The sequence below is a fragment of the Bubalus kerabau genome, chromosome 4 (genome assembly GCF_029407905.1).
Source record: "Bubalus kerabau isolate K-KA32 ecotype Philippines breed swamp buffalo chromosome 4, PCC_UOA_SB_1v2, whole genome shotgun sequence".
Classification (NCBI taxonomy): Eukaryota; Metazoa; Chordata; class Mammalia; order Artiodactyla; family Bovidae; genus Bubalus; species Bubalus kerabau.
Genome location: NC_073627.1, coordinates 111,949,713 through 111,970,724, shown reverse-complemented (window position 1 = coordinate 111,970,724; position 21,012 = coordinate 111,949,713). Strand labels below are relative to the sequence as shown.

Sequence of the window (21,012 nt, the reverse complement as noted above, 5' to 3'; positions counted from 1 at the left end):
CTCAGAACTCTGTTCATTCAGCTTCCTTAGGGGGAGAGGCAGGAGAAGGCAATGGCACCCCACTCCAGTACTCTTGCCTGGAAAATCCCATGGACAGAGGAGCCTGGTGGGCTGCAGTCCATGGGGTTGCTAAGAGTTGGACGTGACTGAGAGACTTCACTTTCACTTTTCACTTTCAAGCACTGGAGAAGGAAATGGCAACCAACTCCCGTGTTCTTGCCTGGAGAATCTCAGGGGAGCCTGGTGGGCTGCTGTCTATGGGGTCGCACAGTCTGACATGACTGAAGTGGCTTAGCAGCAGCAGCAGGGAGAGAGGTTGAATTTTTCCTCTGCTGGGAAGCTGGCTTGGAAAGGGAAGGTTTTGCCAGATTCCCTATGGAGAGGGTGTGTCCCTGCGAAAACAGGAATCTGCCTGAAAACCTCTGTCAGCAGGGAACTTTGGGCACCCTGTCCAGAAAGGGACAGCCTGTGATCGCAAATAAGCCAGCTCTGCGGCATCCTGGATGCTGAATTCTTACACACTGTCAGTGCTCTCACTACCTGTCCCTGGACAGGTGGCCACTCATGGGGGTGGCCCAGAGCCCTGGCCAAAAAGGCAGCCAGGCAGGGCCCCCACAGGATGATATCTGGTGCCAAGTGGGGAGAGGAGGAAGGGAGGGAGGCAGGCCTCTTACACATTCCTGGGTGGGGAGCCCCAAGGGCCTTTCCAGGACACAGAAGTGCCCCAAGTGGACACAGGGCAGGGCAGGGCAACCGGAGCCACAGCCCGAGTCCAGGGAAGTCTCATGACTGCAGTGTTTTGCTGCAGGTTTCCCAGCTGCTCTGGGCAGGAGGCAGCGTGGGGTGGTGGGGCGAGGAGGAGGAGGGTGGAGAGGAGGCGGGAAGTAAACACAAGACCACAGAGAGAGCCAGTTCCCTGCGTTCAGAGAACACCAGCCGCCTCCGGTCCCCGGTGGGTGGCTGTATGTGTGGAAATGAAACTGGGAGGGGACTGGAGAGAGGGAAGAGTAAGCAAGTGGTTCTCGGCTGTTATCCACCCATCTCGCCTTTCCTGACCCACCAGCTCACTCCTCTCTGGGGTGAGGGGCTGGGAAGGAGATGCTTCACGAAGCGCCCATCCCCTATACTCGTAGCTAGTTCAGCTGTCGGTGAATCAGACGGTCTGAGCAGCTGTCACCTGCGCTCAGGAGGGGAGCAGGGGGGCGGCCTTGGGAAGGGGGAGAATGGGTGAGTGGCAGATGCTGTACTGGCCCGGGCGTGGGTGCCGCCTGGGGCTGGGAAGAAGGGGTGTCTACCTTTCAACACCTACACACTGCTGACCCAGTCCCAAGGACACTGGGTTATCTGGGGTGGGACGAGGGCATGGGGGCACAACTTAAGTGGGAACTGGAAGCGAAGGGGGGGGGGTGAAAGGCGGGGTTGGGGGTGGGGGAGAGTCTGTCTACTGCGGCGGGAAGCGCTGGGGAACAGGGCTGGCCGGGGCCGCGGGGCAGGCTGCTGCCCGCCGCCTGCCCGCGCGGGGTTATGCGAGGTAACGGCGAACCGGGAGGAGGAGGGAGGCTGCGGGGGCCGCGGGCCGGGGTGTCTGGCGCTCGTTGGACAAAGAGATGATGAAACGTGAGCGCTATATTTACCAAGGGGGTGGAGATCGGGCGGGGGGCGGGGAGTAAAAAGGACAAACTGTTCCACAACAACCGCAGGAAACACAGCCCATCTGACTCACCGGGAGGGCCGCGCCGACCCCCTCTCAGGCTTAGCCTGGAGGCAGGCACGGGGCTAGAGGGCGCGGAGGGTCCCCGAACTGACCTAACTGGGCGCTACAGCTTCGTCTGGGGGATGGGTTGATTTATATAAATAAAGGCACTTTAGAGCCAAGGGCTGCGCGCAGACGTGTGTGTGGCTTTTGTGGGGCAGGGGAGAGCGCGGAATGGCACGAATGTTTCCTAACCCTGTGGCCCGACCATTGCGGGAGAGGTTTGCCTGCAAACTCTTCAAGCTTGATTCCTGCAAAGTCATCTCCTCCCGCACAGCCCGGCCAGCCGGCCCGGCCCGCCCCGCCCGCGGCCAGCAGCACGCGCTTCCCCCGCTCTCCCGCCCGAGTCCAGCACTCGGCGCTCAGAGTTGGGGTGCGGTGCGGGCTATGTTTAGAAGCTGATGTCATCCAACACCCTACTCTGCAGTGTTCCCAGGGGGACCGCAGGGCAGGTTTTCCTCTTCCTCACGGGCGTGGGTGACGGAGAAGGTACCTCCTCCTCCCAGCCCCTCCCCCAACACCTATCTTACCCCGGGGATTTTTTTTTTTTTCTTTTTTTTATGCAATCCCGCCAGAGTTATGAAACAGGGTGGTGGGGGCCGTACGGGCAAGCAGAGGGCGCAAACCCTAGAGCTTGGGCCACGAAGGGCCAACTGGCGGCCCCCGCCCACTCCCACCCTCTCCCGACAGGGTGAAGGGGCTAATTTCAAGGTTAGTTCACGTGGGCGCGGGCGCCCGGAGCTTCTTGCACGAGTTTGGGGCGGGTTCCTCATCCCCCAATCTAGGGCAGTTTGTTCAACTGCAGTAAAGGGAGCTTGATGTTCCAGCAGGGAAGGGATTTCTGAGAACTAGGACTGTCCTCAGATGAACTCGCCTCCTCCGGCTGCTGCTGCGGCGGCCGCCTGCGGAAGACTTTTTAAAAGGGCGATGCCAGGCCGGGGCGCGCGGCCCGCGAGTGGCTGTGCCGCCCGCCAGTCTGCGGCCCCAGCGGAGCACCCGCCCCCGAGCTCGGGTGATTCAGCGTGCCCGGCGCGGGGCTCCTTGGAGCGCAGGGGGCTGCGAGCTAAACTTATCCTCCTGCATATGCATGAACGGGTGGCCTTTCTGCTTGGCAAAGGAGAGGCCTGGAGTTTTGCGGAAGGCTGCTAAGTGGAGCGAGAGCAAAGTAGGGCATCGTGCAATTTTTCGCTGGGCCGGATACCCCCACCCCCCTTGCGTGTTAACTGTCATTATGGCCGCGGGCGTTTCACCAGATAGGGGTTTACCTGATTGCATTTCAAATCCGGGCACACCGCCATTGTTGGAAGCCCGATTCCTTCAGCTTCTCCTCCGTCTTCCCCAAACTCCCACCTTCCCCTAATTCCTCAGCTCTTAGTAAAACGAAGACTGTGCTTCTCCCACCGCACCTCTCCCCCGCCCCCCCCCCCCACCCCCAAGGTACCCTCTGTGCCTTGATGGGATCGCTGAAGTCCAAGGGCCTGGGTCCTGAAAGAAGTTTTGGATCCAGCCCAGAGTGAGGTCCGACACGTGATCCCCTACCCCCAGTGGGCCATCTGTTCTCCTTCCTTCCCGCCTGGAGGCTGGCAGCTCTGCCCAGCACCGTCCACGCCTCCCAGCAGGAAAGAAGGAAAGCGAGAAAAGCCAGCGTTGGCGGAACCCACTACCTACAGAGTGCAATTTTAACCTAAACATCTCTGAGCCTTGGGCATGGGTGAGACTGGGCAATGTGTATATTAGACTAAGCTCCAGGTGATTAGCTCCCGGGGATTGCTTTGGGCTCCTTTGCTTTGGATTAAAACCAACAGGGAATGCTCCTGGGAATGGGCTGAATTTGCCTGGAAATAACTCACTTATTTCCAGGAGCTAGGGTGGGAAACTTGCCTAGGAAAAGGGGTGGGATTCCGTGACACCTCTCTGACCCCAGGCCACTTCCCACAAACTAGTTTGAAGAAATAAAAAGAACACGAAATTAAGGAATAAAGGATTTAGGGGATCTTGGATGATTTTATATTTGTGCCTGCTCTCCAATTAAATATTGATTTAAGGTATTCTGACCTTTACTGCCCTAAAGAACTGTATTTGTAAATGCACAGCAGATGAGATGGTGTTTAAAAAACCCAAGTATTAAGTTTTTTTGGTTGGGGGACGAGTGGGGCCCAGAGACTATGTAGATGTATTAGTTTAGTCTCGCTAATTCACAAATAAGGAAATAGCTCTAAGAGGTTGCTTAAGGTCACACAGCCCCTCTCAGGTCCAGGAGGCCAGTTCCTTACCCCATGGTGACTTAAACACCTGCTGAAAATCAGCTCACTGTAGGTACTGCCTCTGAGAAGGGGTGATAATGATAATTACTTTAGGATGCACAGAAAATCAGACTTCTTGCTACAGGCATTGTTCTTGAGAACTCAGAAAATAAAGCCAAGATTTAGACAGGAATTAGGGAGGAAAATGCATACTTTAAAACGGTAAGCACAGTTCTAAACGGTAATTCTAAAACGGTAATTCACAGTTCTCTGAATGCTTGTGCTCCTCTCAGTTGGCTTGTGTAATTTTGAAATGTATGTTTACAAAGATTAACTTGGAAAACAGAGTTCTTATATTTATGCGGCATAATGTATACTTTACTAGTAAATTATTCATTGTAATTAGGGATGATTCCCATTAATCTGGGATAATTTATTTTGCCAGAATTTTAATTGGGACAATTACATACTGGCAAAAAAGCATAAATTAGTTTTAATCACAAAACTATTATAATACACACCCTAGCACAGAAAGGAAACCCTATTGTTGAAAATACAAGAAAAAATCCTGATGTAGGAATTACTACTTGTTGTGAGATATCTGTAACTATCTATATTTGTTTTTAACATTATGCCTCATTGAGGATAGATTCTCTTTTCATTTCTTTATTTACCCTTGCCTAACTCATTAGCAGAAACAAATATCTGCAGAGGGAATGAGTGGAAAAGGAGAAAAAAGAGAAATCATTCTACAATTGTAGAATTATTGGGTTTAAAAAGATTGTAAATCAAGTAGCAGTTATGTTTGTAAATGTGTGTGAGAAATTCATGTGAATGAAATCTCAGTTGTATTTTATTACCTCTTGTATAATTCTGAAATGAATGGGTTGGAAGAGTTTAGGGTTTATGTCCAGTCCAAACAAAATTAAAGGGAGTTAAAGAGAGCAAGAAGTAAATGTATACTTAAAAAAAAACCTATGATGATTGACTTATTCAAGTTCCTGGATACAGTCTTCAAGAAAAGATACAGACTTTGTTTTTTGGAATAACCCCACGTTAACTCTAGAACTGTCTGCTATGAAGGTACCTGGTGCAATGACAGTTACAATGCAAATCTGAGAGAGTAACAGGCCTTGATCATAGTAGTCCTAGAGAGATCCTGCTGGTATTTGTGCTGGACCTTAAAGGGGCAAGCAAATGTGAAATTTCTAACTGGTTATGTAGCCTTGGGGAGAGAGTCTGCTCCAGAAAAATCATGAAGTAGGCAAATTCCTTTGGGCTTCAGTTAATTCTTTTCTAAAATTAAGGGGATTGGAATACAAGAACTCTAAGATGACTTCACATGTACCTACCTTACTATGATGATGGTGGTGGTGATGATATTCTTAGTTGACCAGCACCCCCTTTCTAAACTTCCCTTTCCTGTGTAGTCACATACTGCAATATCTTTCTGTACCATTTTAAAAGCAAAGTCAAAAGAAACTACACTAGCCTTCAAACTAGAAGGGTAAATTTGAGACCCCTCCTTTAGAGACCAGAACCTTTCCCAAACCTTAACAAAGGCTAATAGCCAGTGGGGGTTATGGTTGGACCTCATTGCACTGGTGTTACATAGAAGCAGGTACCTCTCACACCCACTTAGGAAAGTAAATGTATTTTTAATCAATTCTGTGGACAGTACACCTCCTGCAAGAAACATTGGCCCTAGATGCCTTTTTCAGCTATCAAAATGGATAACAACCCCATCATTCTTTCAGAGAGACACAAACCTAATCAGACTCTTAACAGCCATACTAATTGTTGATCAAGTAATGCCACAATATTCAATGGCTTTGGCTGGTTCCAGTTCTTAAGAATCTGTTAAGCAAAGTTAATATTTCACAAAACCAGAGTTCAGTTCTGAAGCCCAAAGAGCTAGGAATCAGATTTATGTTTTCCATGGAGTTCTCTACCTGGTAAGGTAGACAAGTCACTTCTTTGCATCTTAGTGCTCATATCTGTTAAGTGAGGGAAGGGATACATATACACCCTAACATCCCACAGGGGCTGTGGAAAGAAAATGAATTAAAAATGTTTTTGAAGTTTTAAAAGTTATACAGGGCTTTTTAGCTCCATTTATTTGAGGAAGATTAAAATAGCATCAAAACAAAACGAAAACAGCTTACTTAGAATAAACTGCAGGAGGGAAGAAGAGGAATTAAAGATGCATCACAAAAGCAAAGATGAAGTGTTCAAAGTAAGTGTAGTCAAAACAAAACAAGCTTTAAAACAAAACTTTTGTCAGCTCTGCATTTTCAAGATGAATTAGTCATAGTTAATGCATTGGGTGGAAGAATTATTAAAAATCTACCTAAAAGTATGCTGCTTCCCAAAACGGAAAAAAACGAATTGATGCTTTCTCATTTGTGTTTATTCTTGGGCAACTTGGCCTGATAATATTTAGTTGTTTTCTTTATTTATAGACTCACTTTGCATTTATTCATCACCCCTGCCCTCCCATACATATCTCCATTTTACTATCAGCAACACAAAGTACAAGGATATATTCAGTTTCACTACAGCTCTTCCCGTTTACAAGTGTGGAGCGCTTGTCTTCGGAACGCCCTTCTGATTGGCTAAGCCAATGTCAGTGACATCAACCAACTTACTTTTGATTGGAAGACTGGTTGCTGGGACTGTAGCGTTTGCAGGAAGTCACTTAACTGTTTGCGAGCTGGAAAATCGAAACGGACGTTATCTTTTTGTCATAAGAAAGAACGCAGCTGAGTAGGGAAGGTGTATCCTACAACTCCGCCAGCTGGAACGTGAGCCAGGAGGCCTGGACCGGCTAAGGGATTGAGGGGCACTCCCAAAGACGTCCGGCTGCTCCTTTCCAGCCTCCCGGCTGTTACCCTTTTAAATGTCAGCGTTCGAGGCTGTAGGGGTAGCACGAGGCATCGAAACGGAACGGTCGGATTGGCCGCGCGCCTCAGTTCTAGACGCACCTCTCCACCGAAAGGCCGTTCTGACTGGCAGCGGGAGAAAGTAAACAGAGTTGAATCACCCTCCCCACTGGCCAATTGGAGGGGGTTCGGATTGTGACGTGATGGGATTCTGCGAAATTGTTACTGTGCGAGAGAATGCCGGCACGGTGCGGACCGGCAAGAGCAGGGGCTCAGAAGCTGTCAGTGGACTGGGGGAAAAGTGTCTCTTAGACCTGGCGCTTCGTCCGGCGCTTGCCACCCGCGTCCAGGTGGTTGGGTGAATGTCTTGGGGCTTTGGCTCGACGGAGAGGCGGCCGAGGGCGTGTACCTCTCTTGCAGTTTCCTCTCTCAGCGCCTCGGGGGCGTTTTCGGTCGAATAAACTTGCGACCGCCACGTGTGGCATCTTTCCAAGGGAGCGAGCTCGGAGTGGCGGGCGCGCCCGTCGGTGGGGATCGCGCCCGGCTCTGGGCATCGGCGGCGGCGAGAGGCGGCAGCGCGGCGGAGCCCGGGGCCGTGGATGCTGCGTGCGGAGGCGCTGCCGGTTACGTAAAGATGAGGGGCTGAGGTCGCCTCGCGCTCTGCGAGTCGGAAGCGCCCCGCGCCCCCGCCCCCTTGGCCACCGCGCGGCGCAGCGCTCGTAGTCCGAGGCCAGGGCACGGCGAACCGAACCTCCGCAGCCACCGCCAAGTTTGGCCGCGCCGCCGGGGCTGCTGTCGCCCGCACCATGTCCGCGGCCGCCTACATGGACTTCGTGGCTGCCCAGTGTCTGGTTTCCATTTCGAACCGCGCTGCGGTGCCGGAGCATGGGGGCGCTCCGGACGCCGAGCGGCTGCGACTACCTGAGCGCGAGGTGACCAAGGAACATGGTGACCCGGGGGATACCTGGAAGGATTACTGCACGCTGGTCACCATCGCCAAGAGCTTGTTGGACCTGAACAAGTACCGACCCATCCAGACCCCCTCGGTGTGCAGCGACAGCCTGGAGAGTCCGGATGAGGATATGGGATCCGACAGCGACGTGACCACCGAATCTGGGTCGAGTCCTTCCCACAGCCCGGAGGAGAGACAGGATCCTGGCAGCGCGCCCAGCCCGCTCTCCCTCCTCCACCCTGGAGTGGCTGCGAAGGGGAAACACGCCTCCGAAAAGAGGCACAAGTGCCCCTACAGTGGCTGTGGGAAAGTCTATGGAAAATCCTCCCATCTCAAAGCCCATTACAGAGTGCATACAGGTTAGCGGCGTCTCCCTCTCCAACCCAACTCTGGGGTTAGTTAACCTTTGGCCAGGCAGTCTTCCTGGGCGTTGAGGATTCCATATGCGGCCGAAAGGGTGCAAAATTTTGGATGATTCTTTAAAATGATTGAACCTGGTAGAGACGGAGAGCTCACTCTCTTTAATCGTCCCCAGCCTCTAGAAGCCATGGAGAGCCTTAACTTGGGGGACAGAGCGAGTGCTGAGTGCCAGCCCCTGTGTGTGGCTTCATGGGGAGTGGTGCGGCCCCTCCCCTGTCCCGCCCCGCCCCCCACCCAGGACTCCCGCACCGGGCGACTATGGGGCCACCCAACCTGGGCAGACGCTGGCGGGGGCTTGAGGGGGACAGTCAAATGGTGTATCTTTTATTTTATTCTCTTGTGGGATTGCAGCGAAGTGGCCGAAACCTGGGGAGAAACGGCGCACTTTACATGGAACCTTTTAGGGATGACTAAGGGCTCGGTTAGCTGTATGCTTGCTACTTTTCAGGGCTTGCCAAGGTGGTTTTAAATATGGCCAAGAGTCCTCAGAGAGGTTTAAAATAACACTGCTTCAGGCAGCAGAGGAGTTTGATCAAGTGATGGCTGGTTAACTTTACGACTAGTTAGCCTTTTTAATAAGATTTCAGAGCGGATTTTTTCCCACGTAATTTAGCACCCTCCACCCTGAATAGAGCACTTAGCAAGGAGGTGTGGTCCTTGCCAGAGGTCAAGGCTGATAATGAAGGTTGGGGTGTTTTAGAGACCCCGTGGAAGGGGGTCTCCCAGGGAGAGCAAAAGGCAGGTCTGATCACTGATGCATGTGGCTGGTAAGACTTGTGCAGTATAAAATAGGCTTTGGAGACTTACAGGAACGTCGGTCAGTCAATACTGTTGGTTCTGTTTAACATATTCAGAAAAAGTTGGGAAGCTTTCATGCTTGACCATGCCCTCTCACCATGTTTAGTGTCAGGGTCCTTTATCACTGCTCTTCGGATAAGGAAGCACTGTGCCTAGTCCTCTTGTGAAACTCCTTTTCCATCTGTCCTATGACACCTATGTTTAAGAGGAGGTTGTCAGAGTTCCTTGGAAAGTATTGCCGGTTTTTGGTGTAATTGTTAGTGCTTTTAAGATGAGGCCCTGGGCCTGTGGTTTCAAAATGATCATTGGTTGGTGTGATTTGGTTTTGCTTTTTTAAAAAGGCTACGTTATTGCATCTCATATTTTGTTTCCTTTGGAAAGTGCTTCTTGTAGAGGTGGCTGCTGGCACAGGAGTAAAGCTGAATTTCCTCCACTGTTAATGTAAAATCAGGTTCTCTTTGGGGTTGTTGTCTAGGTTGCCAAAAAATAGCACATTTTACAGTTTGTATCTTGTGCCTGATTTGGGGGATGTGACCTTTAGCATGGCTCCGGGGGTGAAGTAGGGGTATACTAACCAGAGGGTGTTACTCACCAACAGCTGTTGGGCGGGCCTGGCTGTGTCAGCCATGTTCCCGGAGTTCAGCTCACAGGGACACTCTCTGCCACCTTGAGCAAAGGCACTTTCTCCTTCAGGGAGCTGCCCAGTCGTGCAGTTGAGGAGGCCTGCAGAGCTTCTTTGTGAGCTCCCTGAGTCTGCCCAACTCAGAAAGGCATTCTGGACCATTCAGTTGAGTGATTTTTCTCAGGCATTTACAGAAATGGCTGCCTATGCGTGCGTGCATGCGTGCTGCTCTTTAATACTCCATGAGGCAGGTCAGCTCAGAAGAACCTTTTACACCCTAGAGTGGAAAACGAAGTGAAATATTAATCCCATTTTAAATGTTACAGTCAGTCTTTTGAAACTAGTGATATGGTAGTCGCAGTTGTCTTATTTAAGTTTGGGGGCTCTGTGATAATACTAGGACATGGTCAGACAAAAACCACTGCCTCTGTAAAGACCGTCAGAAGTGTACTCCTGCTGGAGAAGATACTCTTTCTCCTGTGCAAAGGCTACTCTAAATAAAAGACTTGTAGGAGGTCTCATGCATTTAGAAGTTTCTGATTCAGCCTCCAGTTAGATTATTTTTGGTGTGGGGTACAGTGTTCTTGCCTGGGGACAGGGGAGCCTGGTGGGCTTCCGTCTATGGGGTCGCACGGAGTCGGACACGACTGAAGCGACTTAGCAGCAGTAGCAGCAGCAGCTTCTTGATTTTTTAAACTATTGGCTGGTATTAAACCCAGAAGATGGCTAAGAAATAGCAATTGGAGTGTCTGTATTTTGTGGAGACTTTAAAAACTAAAATTCCAGCCACACCCCCCTGGTCTGTGTGGCCCAACCAGAGCCCCTCCTGCTGCTGGCTCTCCTCCCCCTGAGCCCCGTACAACCGCCACTTGTATAGAACCAGTGGCTTTAAAAGCTGAGCCACTTAAGCAAAATTGTGGTTTAGTTCAGTGCAATTCCTTCTAGAGTAGCCTAAGAGAGAAGATCCTTTTGAGGTGGACTGAGCTGCATTCTGATTTGTCTTACTGTTTCTGAGTTGTGAGACCTTAACCTAGTTCCTTAAATTCAGAGTTTGTAAACTAGAGGTCTGCTACTGAATTTGCTTTTTGCAAATTTTTTGGTTTGGTCAGTGCAGGGTTTATAAACATTTCTTTACTAACGTGGAAAAATAAGGATTTCCACACAAATCCAGATTTCTGGCTTCTCTGAAAAAATCGAACAATCTGGCAATATGGGGCCTGAATTCCTGCCCAGCAGCAATTGGCTTGAACTGACCATTCTTTGTAAGGGGGATGTCCTTTATTTTAATCATTTACATGGTCTCTGTTGGCATTTAAGTTTGCAGTCTCTTCTCTGTTTGAGCCTCAGTTTCTTAATCCACAAGATAGGGTACTTTCTCTGAACTTAAGGTTTTGTGTAAAGATAATAGTTTGTGTGTGATAGGCAGAGCTTAAAATCAGCAAACATAGGAGAAACTTACTTTTAAGTAGTACTGTACTTTATGTTTTCTAATACTACGTTCAGTTTGTTTTTCTGTACCCTCTAGATCAGATATCTTCTCATCTGATATACCTCTAAAGTTTAAGCAGTGAATCCATGTTAATCTGAAAACAAGTAAAACAAATATGAGCTTTTCTATCTCCAGACTCTTTGGAGAGTATTATTGTTTTGAGTAAGCATTAGACCCACTGGTGTACGTACTTTGCCTGAAAACATATTGAGCTTATTATTTGAAAATGCAACCAACTTTTATCTTGGCACACCCACATCCACACCAACACGCTCCCCCCCACCTTGGAGCATACACCCCAAATTGGGCCTCCACAAGCCCCCACCCAAACCCACTGATTTCCCAAGACTCTCCCACGTGCCCTCAATCTCTGTACAAGCACACAAACAAAAAGATTATCCCAAGTTCCCTGACTTTGTGGTCACCCTGTACACACACACACCCACACACATGGGAGTAGCTTTTGGAGAAGTAAACAACTACATCCAAATTCCAGCTCAGAAGTCATCAGAAGCAGCTGATACAGAGTCATCCTAGGGTTGACATCCCAAGGATAGACACCCTAAGCCTATTCCATGCCAGGTGCAATTTCACTATCTTTTTGGAGGGACTTAAATCAACTGTCCCCAAGTGGTGACGATGGGTTGAGGCTAAGGGCACTGGTTACAGGATTCTGAAAACCAGAAAGCCCTAAATCCCAATTATCACACCCCACCTCTGTAGAAAAATATTTTTTTCAATAGGGCAGAAGGGACGTTCATGAAAAACAAGGAGAGATAAGAGTTGCACAGGGCTCAACGGTGGCTGCTTCTGTTTCTCTTTATCCTGTTTGAACATTTCCCTGGGCTACTTAGAATATGTGGTGGAGGGGACCTGGGGAGTTCCCATCATGGAAGTTATCATCCAAACAGGAAATAATAGCTAAGACTTCTTTTACATTTTAAGATCCAATTTTTGCCCTATGGGGGAAATTTTTTGGCCTCTCTAGGAATGTCCACACTGGCTAGCTTTCACTCAGGTCTATTTCCTTCCCTAAGACCAAAAGTTTTAAAATTTTGGTCATATAAAATGAGTCAGGCCTGCTCTGTGCCTCATGAACTCTTCTTCCTTAATTGCTCCAAAAAGCTTTGGAATCAAATTTTTGGTTCAGGAGACTCTAGTACCATCAGCGGTATGAGATGGACCCAATTCTGTCACCCAGACGGCAGGGGTTCGGGGACAGGGCAGGGTCTTGAAGTGGCCTCTAGGCAGTCCATAAAGTAACCCCTGCTCAGTCTTTTCCACTTATTCTTGTCTAGTAGAAGGGAGGCCTTGTGCCTTGATTCTTAAGGAAACATTCTCTCTCCCCTGTTCTTCTGTTCATAAGGCTCCCCAAAGTGATGTAGAATAGTATTTCATAGCCTGACATGCTTCATTAAGTGTAAATATACTTAATATGGTGGTGGCTTAGTTGCTAAGTCATGTCTGACTCTTGTGACCCCCATGGACTGTATCCTGCCAGGCTCCTCTGTCCATGGGATTCTCCAAGCAAGAATACTGGAGTTGGCTGCCATTTCGTTCTCCAGGGGATCTTCCTGACCCAGGAATCAAACCTAATCTCCTGCATTGCAGGCAGATTCGTACTTAATATATGTCAGTGTAAATATACACTTAAATCTGAGTGAGATCTGCATAGATAATTGCTTCCATACCCTTTATTCCCACTTTTTCTCCCCTAAGATTAGCCCTTTTTCCCCCCATAACTGCCTTCCCCCATGACGTTTTGATACCACAGATATACTATAGAGCTGTTTATGTACTGTGCCCCTTTTGAAGGCCACAAACATTGGAAGAGCTAAGACTTTCCACCTGCCTAAGATCCAATTTTTGCCCTATGGGGGCAGTTTTAGCCCCATCTCCACCCTCAATGAGACTGTCTAGGCACAAGCTCATGTATCCTGTCAGGAAAAAATGAGAGCAAAGAACTGCAAATGGGCTCTAGCTGTGGAAGATGATAGGATTCTAAGGACTGCAAGGATGGCCTGTTGGGTTTGCTTCTGAGTTTCCCCTGATTCCAAGGGAAGATGGCCCACAGCTGCTTGAGTCCCAGCTCACTGCTGGAATCTCACCCCGGGGGCTGAAACCTGTGAGGGGACCTGAGAGCTCTTTATTCCTGGTCCCCGAGAGAGGAAGGACCAGTTGCTTCTTCCTCACTGCCCTCCGCCCCCTGCCCATCCTTCATCACCCTCCATATGGCTGACCTAGCAAGACAGAGGGGAGTTGCCTTAGAAGAGCTGCTGTTGCTGGCAGGATTACTGTATTACAATCAAAAATACAAGAGGAGTAGCATTACAGAATAAAACCATTGTCTCCTGTGATTGTCCTCTCAAATCTTCTGAGAGTCGTGAGGAGAGGGGATGCACGTGGGGCCTCGGTCAGCGAGGGAGGTACCAGAGTACATTTCGCTCTGTTTTGATGGTAACACCTTATTACCTTCAGCAAAGATGTAACCTGAGGAAAATGAGTTCTTGGGACTCTGAACATAAGGGTCAGATTTACATTCCTGGCCCAACTGTTGATGTTTATCCCAAGAACTAGTCATTCTGCAACGTCTGTGGGAAATTCCCAGATTGAACTTCCCAGGGAGAAACATCATATGACATATTGGGAAAGTGGCTGACAATGGTCTTCCTTAATAAGCTCATTGAGAAAAAAAGTGGGCGGGTGATTTCCCAGTATTCAATCATTCAGGAGCCCCTAAAACAACCTGACGTTGTACCCTGGTTAAAGTCGGGTTTCTTGACAATCATTTTAATTTCTGCATGCCTTATGATCATGAGCATTCTTGATTCTTTTTCCTTTTTTTTAAAGCTAGCTTTGTCATTTTTGTTAGTCTTGACTACCAAAAATTTTTTCCTTTTTTTTTTCCTTTCCTCCCCTTGGCTGCTCTCAGGCTTGGAGAAAAAGCTTGCCGCATTCCAGGCCTCTGCTGCTCGAATCCTCCCCCACATCCGACCCTCCTACCTTTTCCTAATGTTTCTCCAGCAAGCCCAGAGCCCACTGAAGAACGTAAATTAGTGCCTAGTAATTGGTACAAAGGCACTTTCTGTTTCCATGCAACAGACGCAAAAAGGAGGGGCAAAAGGAAGGAAAAAACCTCACAGATGGTTAAAAAGGGAAAGAAATGGGATCCTCTGCAGTGGTCTTTGAGCAGTCCTGTGTCTTGCTCCGCCCTACTTTTTGTTGGGAACTTAGTAACGGGCCTAAGCCCAACTCAGAGTGCTTGGTGGCAGTTGTTAGCATCAAAATAATAGAATTTGGAGGTTGGAAGTGACCTTGAGAGGGCATCGCATCCATCATTTTGTCTGTAAAAAAGTGAACCCTTTTTACCCTTTCAGATAGACGGAGATCGTTCCGTAGAAGCACTGGGGGGCTATGAAGGGTTTGGAAAAATAGCACCAAGGTTCAAAGGCTGGCTGTCTGCCTTAGCAGGTTCCTGAAGTCTCAGCTTGCTCAGCAACACAGTGAGGGCACCAGGCCCTCCAAAGGTGAAGTTCTCCAAGCCAGAGTTTAGCCAAAAGGAGATCTTCCTTCACTGAATTCTTGGCAGTTCTTAGACTTGAATTCCTTTCCCCCAAGGTCTCCTGAAGATTTCAATCTGCTTAAATCTGGTAAATTAAAAAAAAAAAAAAAAAAAAAGCAACCGAAACACAAAAAAACCCTGGATTTAAAGAACTGCTTTGCATTAACCAGATTAACAATGGAGTGAAAGGGCAGAGGTGGAGTCAGCCCTTGGGACCTCTCCCCTTTTATTATGGGAGCAGCACTCTGAAACAGCCCAAGGCCAGCAGCGCCTGTGAGATTTCCTACTCCTCCCTTCCTGGAGTCCTTCTGAAACTTTAATACCTTTTTGGTGCATTAAGGCCAAGAGTAAACATTTGTCTTATCCCAGCCTCTAGCAGTACCCTCAGCAAATAATAGAACTAACATTATCATTCTTTGAGAATGCCTTTCCCACTAAGGGAGTGAGATGCATCCATTTTTTATGCGTGGGATCTTCCATGGCATCCTTTCCGTTTGTGCTTTAAACCCGTGTTTATGATGGTACACCTTCAGGCTTCCCTTGTAATATCAGCCTTTGGAGTTTGGAGGTGAGAACTGAACATCTGGATCTGAAATCTAGAGGTTCTGGACCTGCAGAAACTAGTAAGTTCACCATCCTAAATCCAGGACCACTAGGCATTTGAATTTTTTTTTTTTTTTAACTGAACTTGATCGAAAATTCAAACAGCAGAATGGAATTCATCCCTGACTGAGTCCCCCTCTTGTTTTTTTTAAATTGAGGACTCTATTTTAATAGATTAAAGAGATGGGCGCTTAAGCCATACAAAATTAATGACAAGGATTTGAAAAGCAGGCAGCAGTATTTTGTATTAAACGAAGTATAAACATTTTTCCAAGGCGAGTCTCCGCTGTTTTGGAAGTGAGTCCCTCCCAGAGGACCTGACTTCAACCAAAGTGGGGACCAGTGAGGTAGGCAATAGAAGCCCAGACATTCTGCTTGAGAACTACAGATATTTCAGAACTGGAAGGAGTCCTTTAGATCCTCTCTTTTCAAAGAGACGGGGATGGGGCAAGGTTTCACCCTCTCTCCCTTCCATGGAGCCAGCTTTGATGGGACAGTGGCAGTCAGAAAAGCAGAGTAAGGCCTGTGAAGAGGAAACCAGCCCACCCTTAGGAACTTGAACATGAGGGGTCGCCAAAGAGGTCTTTACCTTCAGCAAAAAGGCAGTAGGTAGAGCTAGTAGAACATGGGCTTTGGGGGTCCCTCACACACCTGTGTTTGAATCGTGCCTCTGCCACTTTCTCTCTCTGAGCCTCAGTTTTCCCATCTGTAAAATGGAGTTCAGTAATTACATACTGAAGGAGTTTCTGTAAGACTTAATTCATTTGAGGTATTTAATGCACTTAGGACAGTCTCCATTTAGGAAGTATTACACTTAAAAATAATTCACATGTGTTGCCCAGAAGTCTTTATAGTTCCCAGAATTTTTGTTTACAGTTCCACATTAATCCAGCAGCTTATTCATTTAAATAATACTTACTATTGAGTACTCTTACATGCAAAGAACTGTGCTAGATGTTAATAGCAGGCACTGTGAATGTTGTGAATAATAATAATAATGATAGTAATAATTGTAAATTATTAGTATTAGTAATTTTATTAATAGTAATAATGATAACATCCAGCATATATTACACGCCAAGTTCCAAGCCAAATGGTTTACACACACTGTCACATTTCTACTCCCAGAAGTCCTGTGAGATAGGGTGGTACCCACTCCAGCATTCTTGCCTGGAGAATTCCATGGACAGAGGAGCCTAGTAGGCTACAGTCCATGGTGTCACAAAGAGTTGGACACAACTGAGCGACTAACACTTTTGTCATATTATAGGAGGAAACTGGAGTTAATAAACTTGGTCCAAGGTTACTCTTAACTTTTCCTTGACGGTTTCTAGGTGTTTGGAGTTGTGCCATGATGGTTGTTGGCGAGGACCCCTTAGGTTTTTGCCAGTGGGAAGAAACCCCGTGTTTTGCGTGGCTCTCTTGGATTTGGCTGCAAAGCACCATTGTCTCTACTCTTGGGTTCTAGCTCTGGCTTGTGGTTGGTTTTTATAAAGCTTGGTGAGGGATACCTTCAGAAATCATGGAGCTGGCCAAACGTATCCTGTGTTTTCCAATAGTATCCAGAACCTGCATCCTTCCAATTGAAAAAGACCCCAATTCTGGGCCCACAGCTGATTTAATCAAGCCTCTTGGTTGGAAGGGAAAGAACCCAAACTTGGACTGGCTTAGTAAAAGTGAGAACTTTATTGGCTGCCATTACCAACTCCTTTGCGGGTAGCGCTAATGTCAGCATCCCTGGATACAGGTGGTCAGCATCTGCCGCTCTCCCTGGCCCAGCCTTGCTCTCCTCTGCCTTGGCTTTGCTTACGGGTAAGCTGTCTCTGAATGGTGGTAAGATGGCTGCCAGCAGTTCAGTCTCCCTTCCTGCCAATTCAGCAAGCCCAGTGGCAAGACAGTTCCCCTCTCCTAATGATTCCAGCAAAAGACCCCGGCTTCAAGCTGCAAAACCAAGTTAGAACTTTGTGCCTGTCCCTGGACTTAGTCACTGTGGCACAGCTGGGGCACATCCAGCCTCTGGGCTGGGGTGTGGGGTTGCCTACCTGGAATTATGTAAACTCAGGGTGAGGAACGGGTGGTTTCCAAAAGGAAATGCTAGGTGTGCTGTTGATTATCCCAAAGAGGCAATAGGTGCCGGACAGGCAGCACCAACAACTCTCCACTCTGTCCACACATTTATAACTACAGACAGCTATTCCAAAAAGCAGAGTTTGACAAAATGAGAGACTGAGTAGTATGACAACATTTTTCCCCCCATATTTTTCTCCCCTTTGAAGAGAAAGAGCTCTGAACTCTCTCTGGAGTTCAACCTGTAAGATATCTACCAGAGCATATACTAAGTGGTCTTTGTAGAAGACAGATTATCTCAACATGTATTTCTTGTGGTCAGGCTTAGCCCCATAGGCCCTCCTCAGTGGATGTTCTAGAAGCCAGAACCCAAAGACTCACATGGAATACGGGCAGCCGCAGCAGTGTGATCAGCAGCACCGTTCACTTGGTCTCAGTTCCAGTCGTCTATTTTAATGCCCAGGGGAATGAATTACGTTTGCCTGAACGTTTGTCACCTTGTATGCTATTAGGTAGAGACCTTGTCTGTACAAAGATGAGCTGTTTATATGGTGGTTCCCACTGGGATTCAGAAGTCTATTCAGTGTATGTAATGCCCAATAAGAACACCGTAATAAATCATAAGAGGCAAAAATTAGACCTTAAAAATAACTTACAAAAACACATAAAAATGACTTAAACCCCTACACTGCCATAATTCTACAGTAGTTTTGTACCATTGCTGTTTTAATGAAAATAGGCAGAATGACGAACAGCTGTTTTCCCTCTTTGGTGTTGCAAATCACCCATGGCCAGCCACAAAATGCTTGTCTGCTGAGCATCACCCACTGAAGCAGGGGTTCCCAGTGTGAAGGAAACCACCAGCTGCTCCTCTGACCTGAGTCATTTCTTCTCAATGCCCTGCTTGCTCTCAAACTTCAAAGCCTGTCCAGGAATGCCTGCCCCAGGAGGGCTGGGGGAGTCAGGAGGGGCTATTTGGTAAGAGCTGGACAGCTCAACCCTGTCCTTCTTCATGGTCTTTGGTGACAAACACCAGACTGTATGAATTAGTGGGTCACTCTGTTAAGGCTGGAAAAACTATTTGATGGTGGCACATGTGGCATGCATGAGTAGGATCTGTGGTCATTACAGCCTTACTCTCGTGCCAGCAGTATACAGAGGTGGAGCCCAGAGAGAAACAGCTGGAAATCTGGCACTGTAGCAGCATCACTGATAGTCACTCTGGGTCACGATGAGTGCCGTGACCTGGGAGGCCGGAGGAGGAAGGAGGAGGAAGCATTCACTTACCAGACAGCAGTCTCCTGTGTTTCCTGGTGTTACCCATTGTCTTTTGAGCCAACGGCTCCAGCTCTCTGGGTAGCACTTGCCCCCAGACTGGAAGCTGTAGGCGCTACAAAAAGTGTTACCTAAAGGCTCACATGGAGAGGTTTTCTTTGTGTTTCCACCAAGATTTCTGGCCCTCAGAAAGCAACTATGTCCCTGGGTAAGAATTTCCCAGTCACGAGCCTGGGAAGCACCAAAAGGGAACTATTCATAACCAGAACTGAGTTCTCTTGAGCCCCCTCCCTTCACCACTGTTTCTGCTGTTGGGTGGGCAAACTTTATTTTGGCAATTTGGAGTCTCTCACTCTACTCTTTGTTAAATTCTCTTTTGGGTACATGCTCACAAAATCAGAGTTCTCTCTCCCTTTCCTTCTGCATTTCTTTCTCTTGGGAGTGATTTCTTTGCTGGGCAAGAGCCTGGTCTCTTCTGGCATCACGGGAGGGCTGTCCACATTGCGTGGCCTCCTCTGGCCTTGCTGGCCTCCCTCAGGGTGCCATGCCCTCGCGTGGGTCCCGTTGCTTATATGTGGGTGTCCTCTGCTGAGGAGGGCCTCTGTGCAGTGTCTCCCTGCTCTCCGTGCCTTGTCCTTCCCTAGCGTCCTCCCCAGTGCTTGGACTTAGACTTGGGAACAGTCTCTTCCCCCACCCGACATTTGAAGGGGTGGAAACTCAGGCAGGCCCTGGAGACCCTTTTCTCGGCGTGGCTGCCCAACTCCTTAGGTGCCCCGATGTGTGTAGGGGGCTTCCCTTGAGGGGCTTGGACAGGCTCCAGGCATGCAGTGGGCCAGGCTGCACGGGCCACTACCCTCAGACCGCCCCAGCCTATTTCTAATAGGAGAGTCCAGAATGCCTGCCCCCCTCAGAGACCTCTGCATCTGTTCCCTAACACGGCCCCTCTGATTTCTCTCTCTCTCTCTGCAGCTCAGGTCTTGCTAGGAAGCTTTGGAAAATTAAGAGAATTTAAGGGTTTCAGCGTCTGCTTTACATTTTTAAAACTCTATTTTGAAACCTCAAGCTCAGCAGCAGCTTACTTGTTTTAACTGTCTCTCCCTCCCTGAGGCAGTGTGTCTTGAAAGGAGGGCCTGGGAGTAAGGGAATTAGAAAAACATTCTAATGAAGAAGAGGTGCGCTCTACATTTAGTTAAGGCCTGTGTTCTTTCACCTCTAATCTTGTTCTGTGCTCAGAACAGAAAAAGGGATTTGGGTGTCCTTGGTCGAGTCACTGGCCCTCTGAGTTGGCTTCACTTGATACAGGTTTGAATTACATGGTCATAAAAATGACTCAAAATGCAAAGATACAAAGAATCTCCATTCTCAGCGTAGTTTTGCCATCAAGCTTACATATCCTTTTCAGTGTTTAGTTCCTGATAGGTAATTATTATTTATTTATTATTGTTTTTTTCCCTGCAAAAACTGCACAGAGGCAGCACACCACAGTCTGGGTTGTGAGGAAGAATGCACTCATGGGAATTGACTAATCTGGGCCTAGAGCTAGCTGTGTGGACGAGGGACAATCACCGCACCTCTCTGCCATTTCAGAGTTGCTGAGCCGGGACCAGGAAGTGGAGACATGAAGACGTAATAACATATCGCTTGCTGGATTGAGCAGCTAAAGAGTCAAGACCCTAGTCTGTCATCTTCATTTCTGAGGTCCTGGCACACGCGCCCTCTCATGAGTCAGTTGAGGTTAGAGATATGCAAGCAGTATTCAGACAGGCGGACTTGCTTCTGTACACCTAGACACCAGCTCCAGTGAGGAAGCATGTGTGACAGATGTTACAGACACCCACTTCCCAGTTCAGAACCCCAAATCTGGGGACAGGCTGCTTTCCACAGATAAACACAGGGACCAGGAAGTAAAAGCTCACATCCAGACTCTATCATGACTCTTGTATCAACAAATGAAATAAATGTAAAAGGAAACCAAATCACAAGAAGGATTCAGAGAGAGGCCAGGAGCAAACCTTAATGTGATGGGATGGCATTCAGGCAGGATTATCCTTCTAATGCTATCAAGAATTTTTATTTTTCAGGACATCTACCTGTGTAGATAGTAGCAATATTTTTGGTGAACACGAGTCTCTTAATTTCTTGATTTTTGAGTTTGGTACTAATTGGAATGGTTTATGCAGGAAACTGTAGAATTGGCTATATCCAGACGATGCACACCTCTTCGTAAGTGTATGGGTGCGTCTGCACTTGGGTAATAGAAATGAAAAGCAGTAAGCATCGCTCGCATTGTGTACCTGCAAGTTAGCATTACTTTCCTGTGGGGAATGAGTGTTGATGATAGTGGAC

General features: G+C 48.1%; 1 protein-coding gene across 2 annotated transcripts in view; it reads left to right on the top strand.

Annotated features, from left to right (window-relative positions):
* The first annotated feature begins 7,668 nt into the window (after positions 1 to 7,668).
* KLF9 (KLF transcription factor 9) overlaps positions 7,669 to 21,012 on the top strand; it is a 47,375-nt gene continuing 34,031 nt past the window's right edge. For both annotated transcript variants that reach the window (XM_055578290.1, XM_055578291.1), the window contains exon 1: positions 7,669 to 8,189. In XM_055578290.1, the coding sequence (XP_055434265.1) occupies positions 7,685 to 8,189 (505 nt within the window). In that variant the 5' untranslated portion in view covers positions 7,669 to 7,684. The remainder of the gene's footprint in view (positions 8,190 to 21,012) is intronic.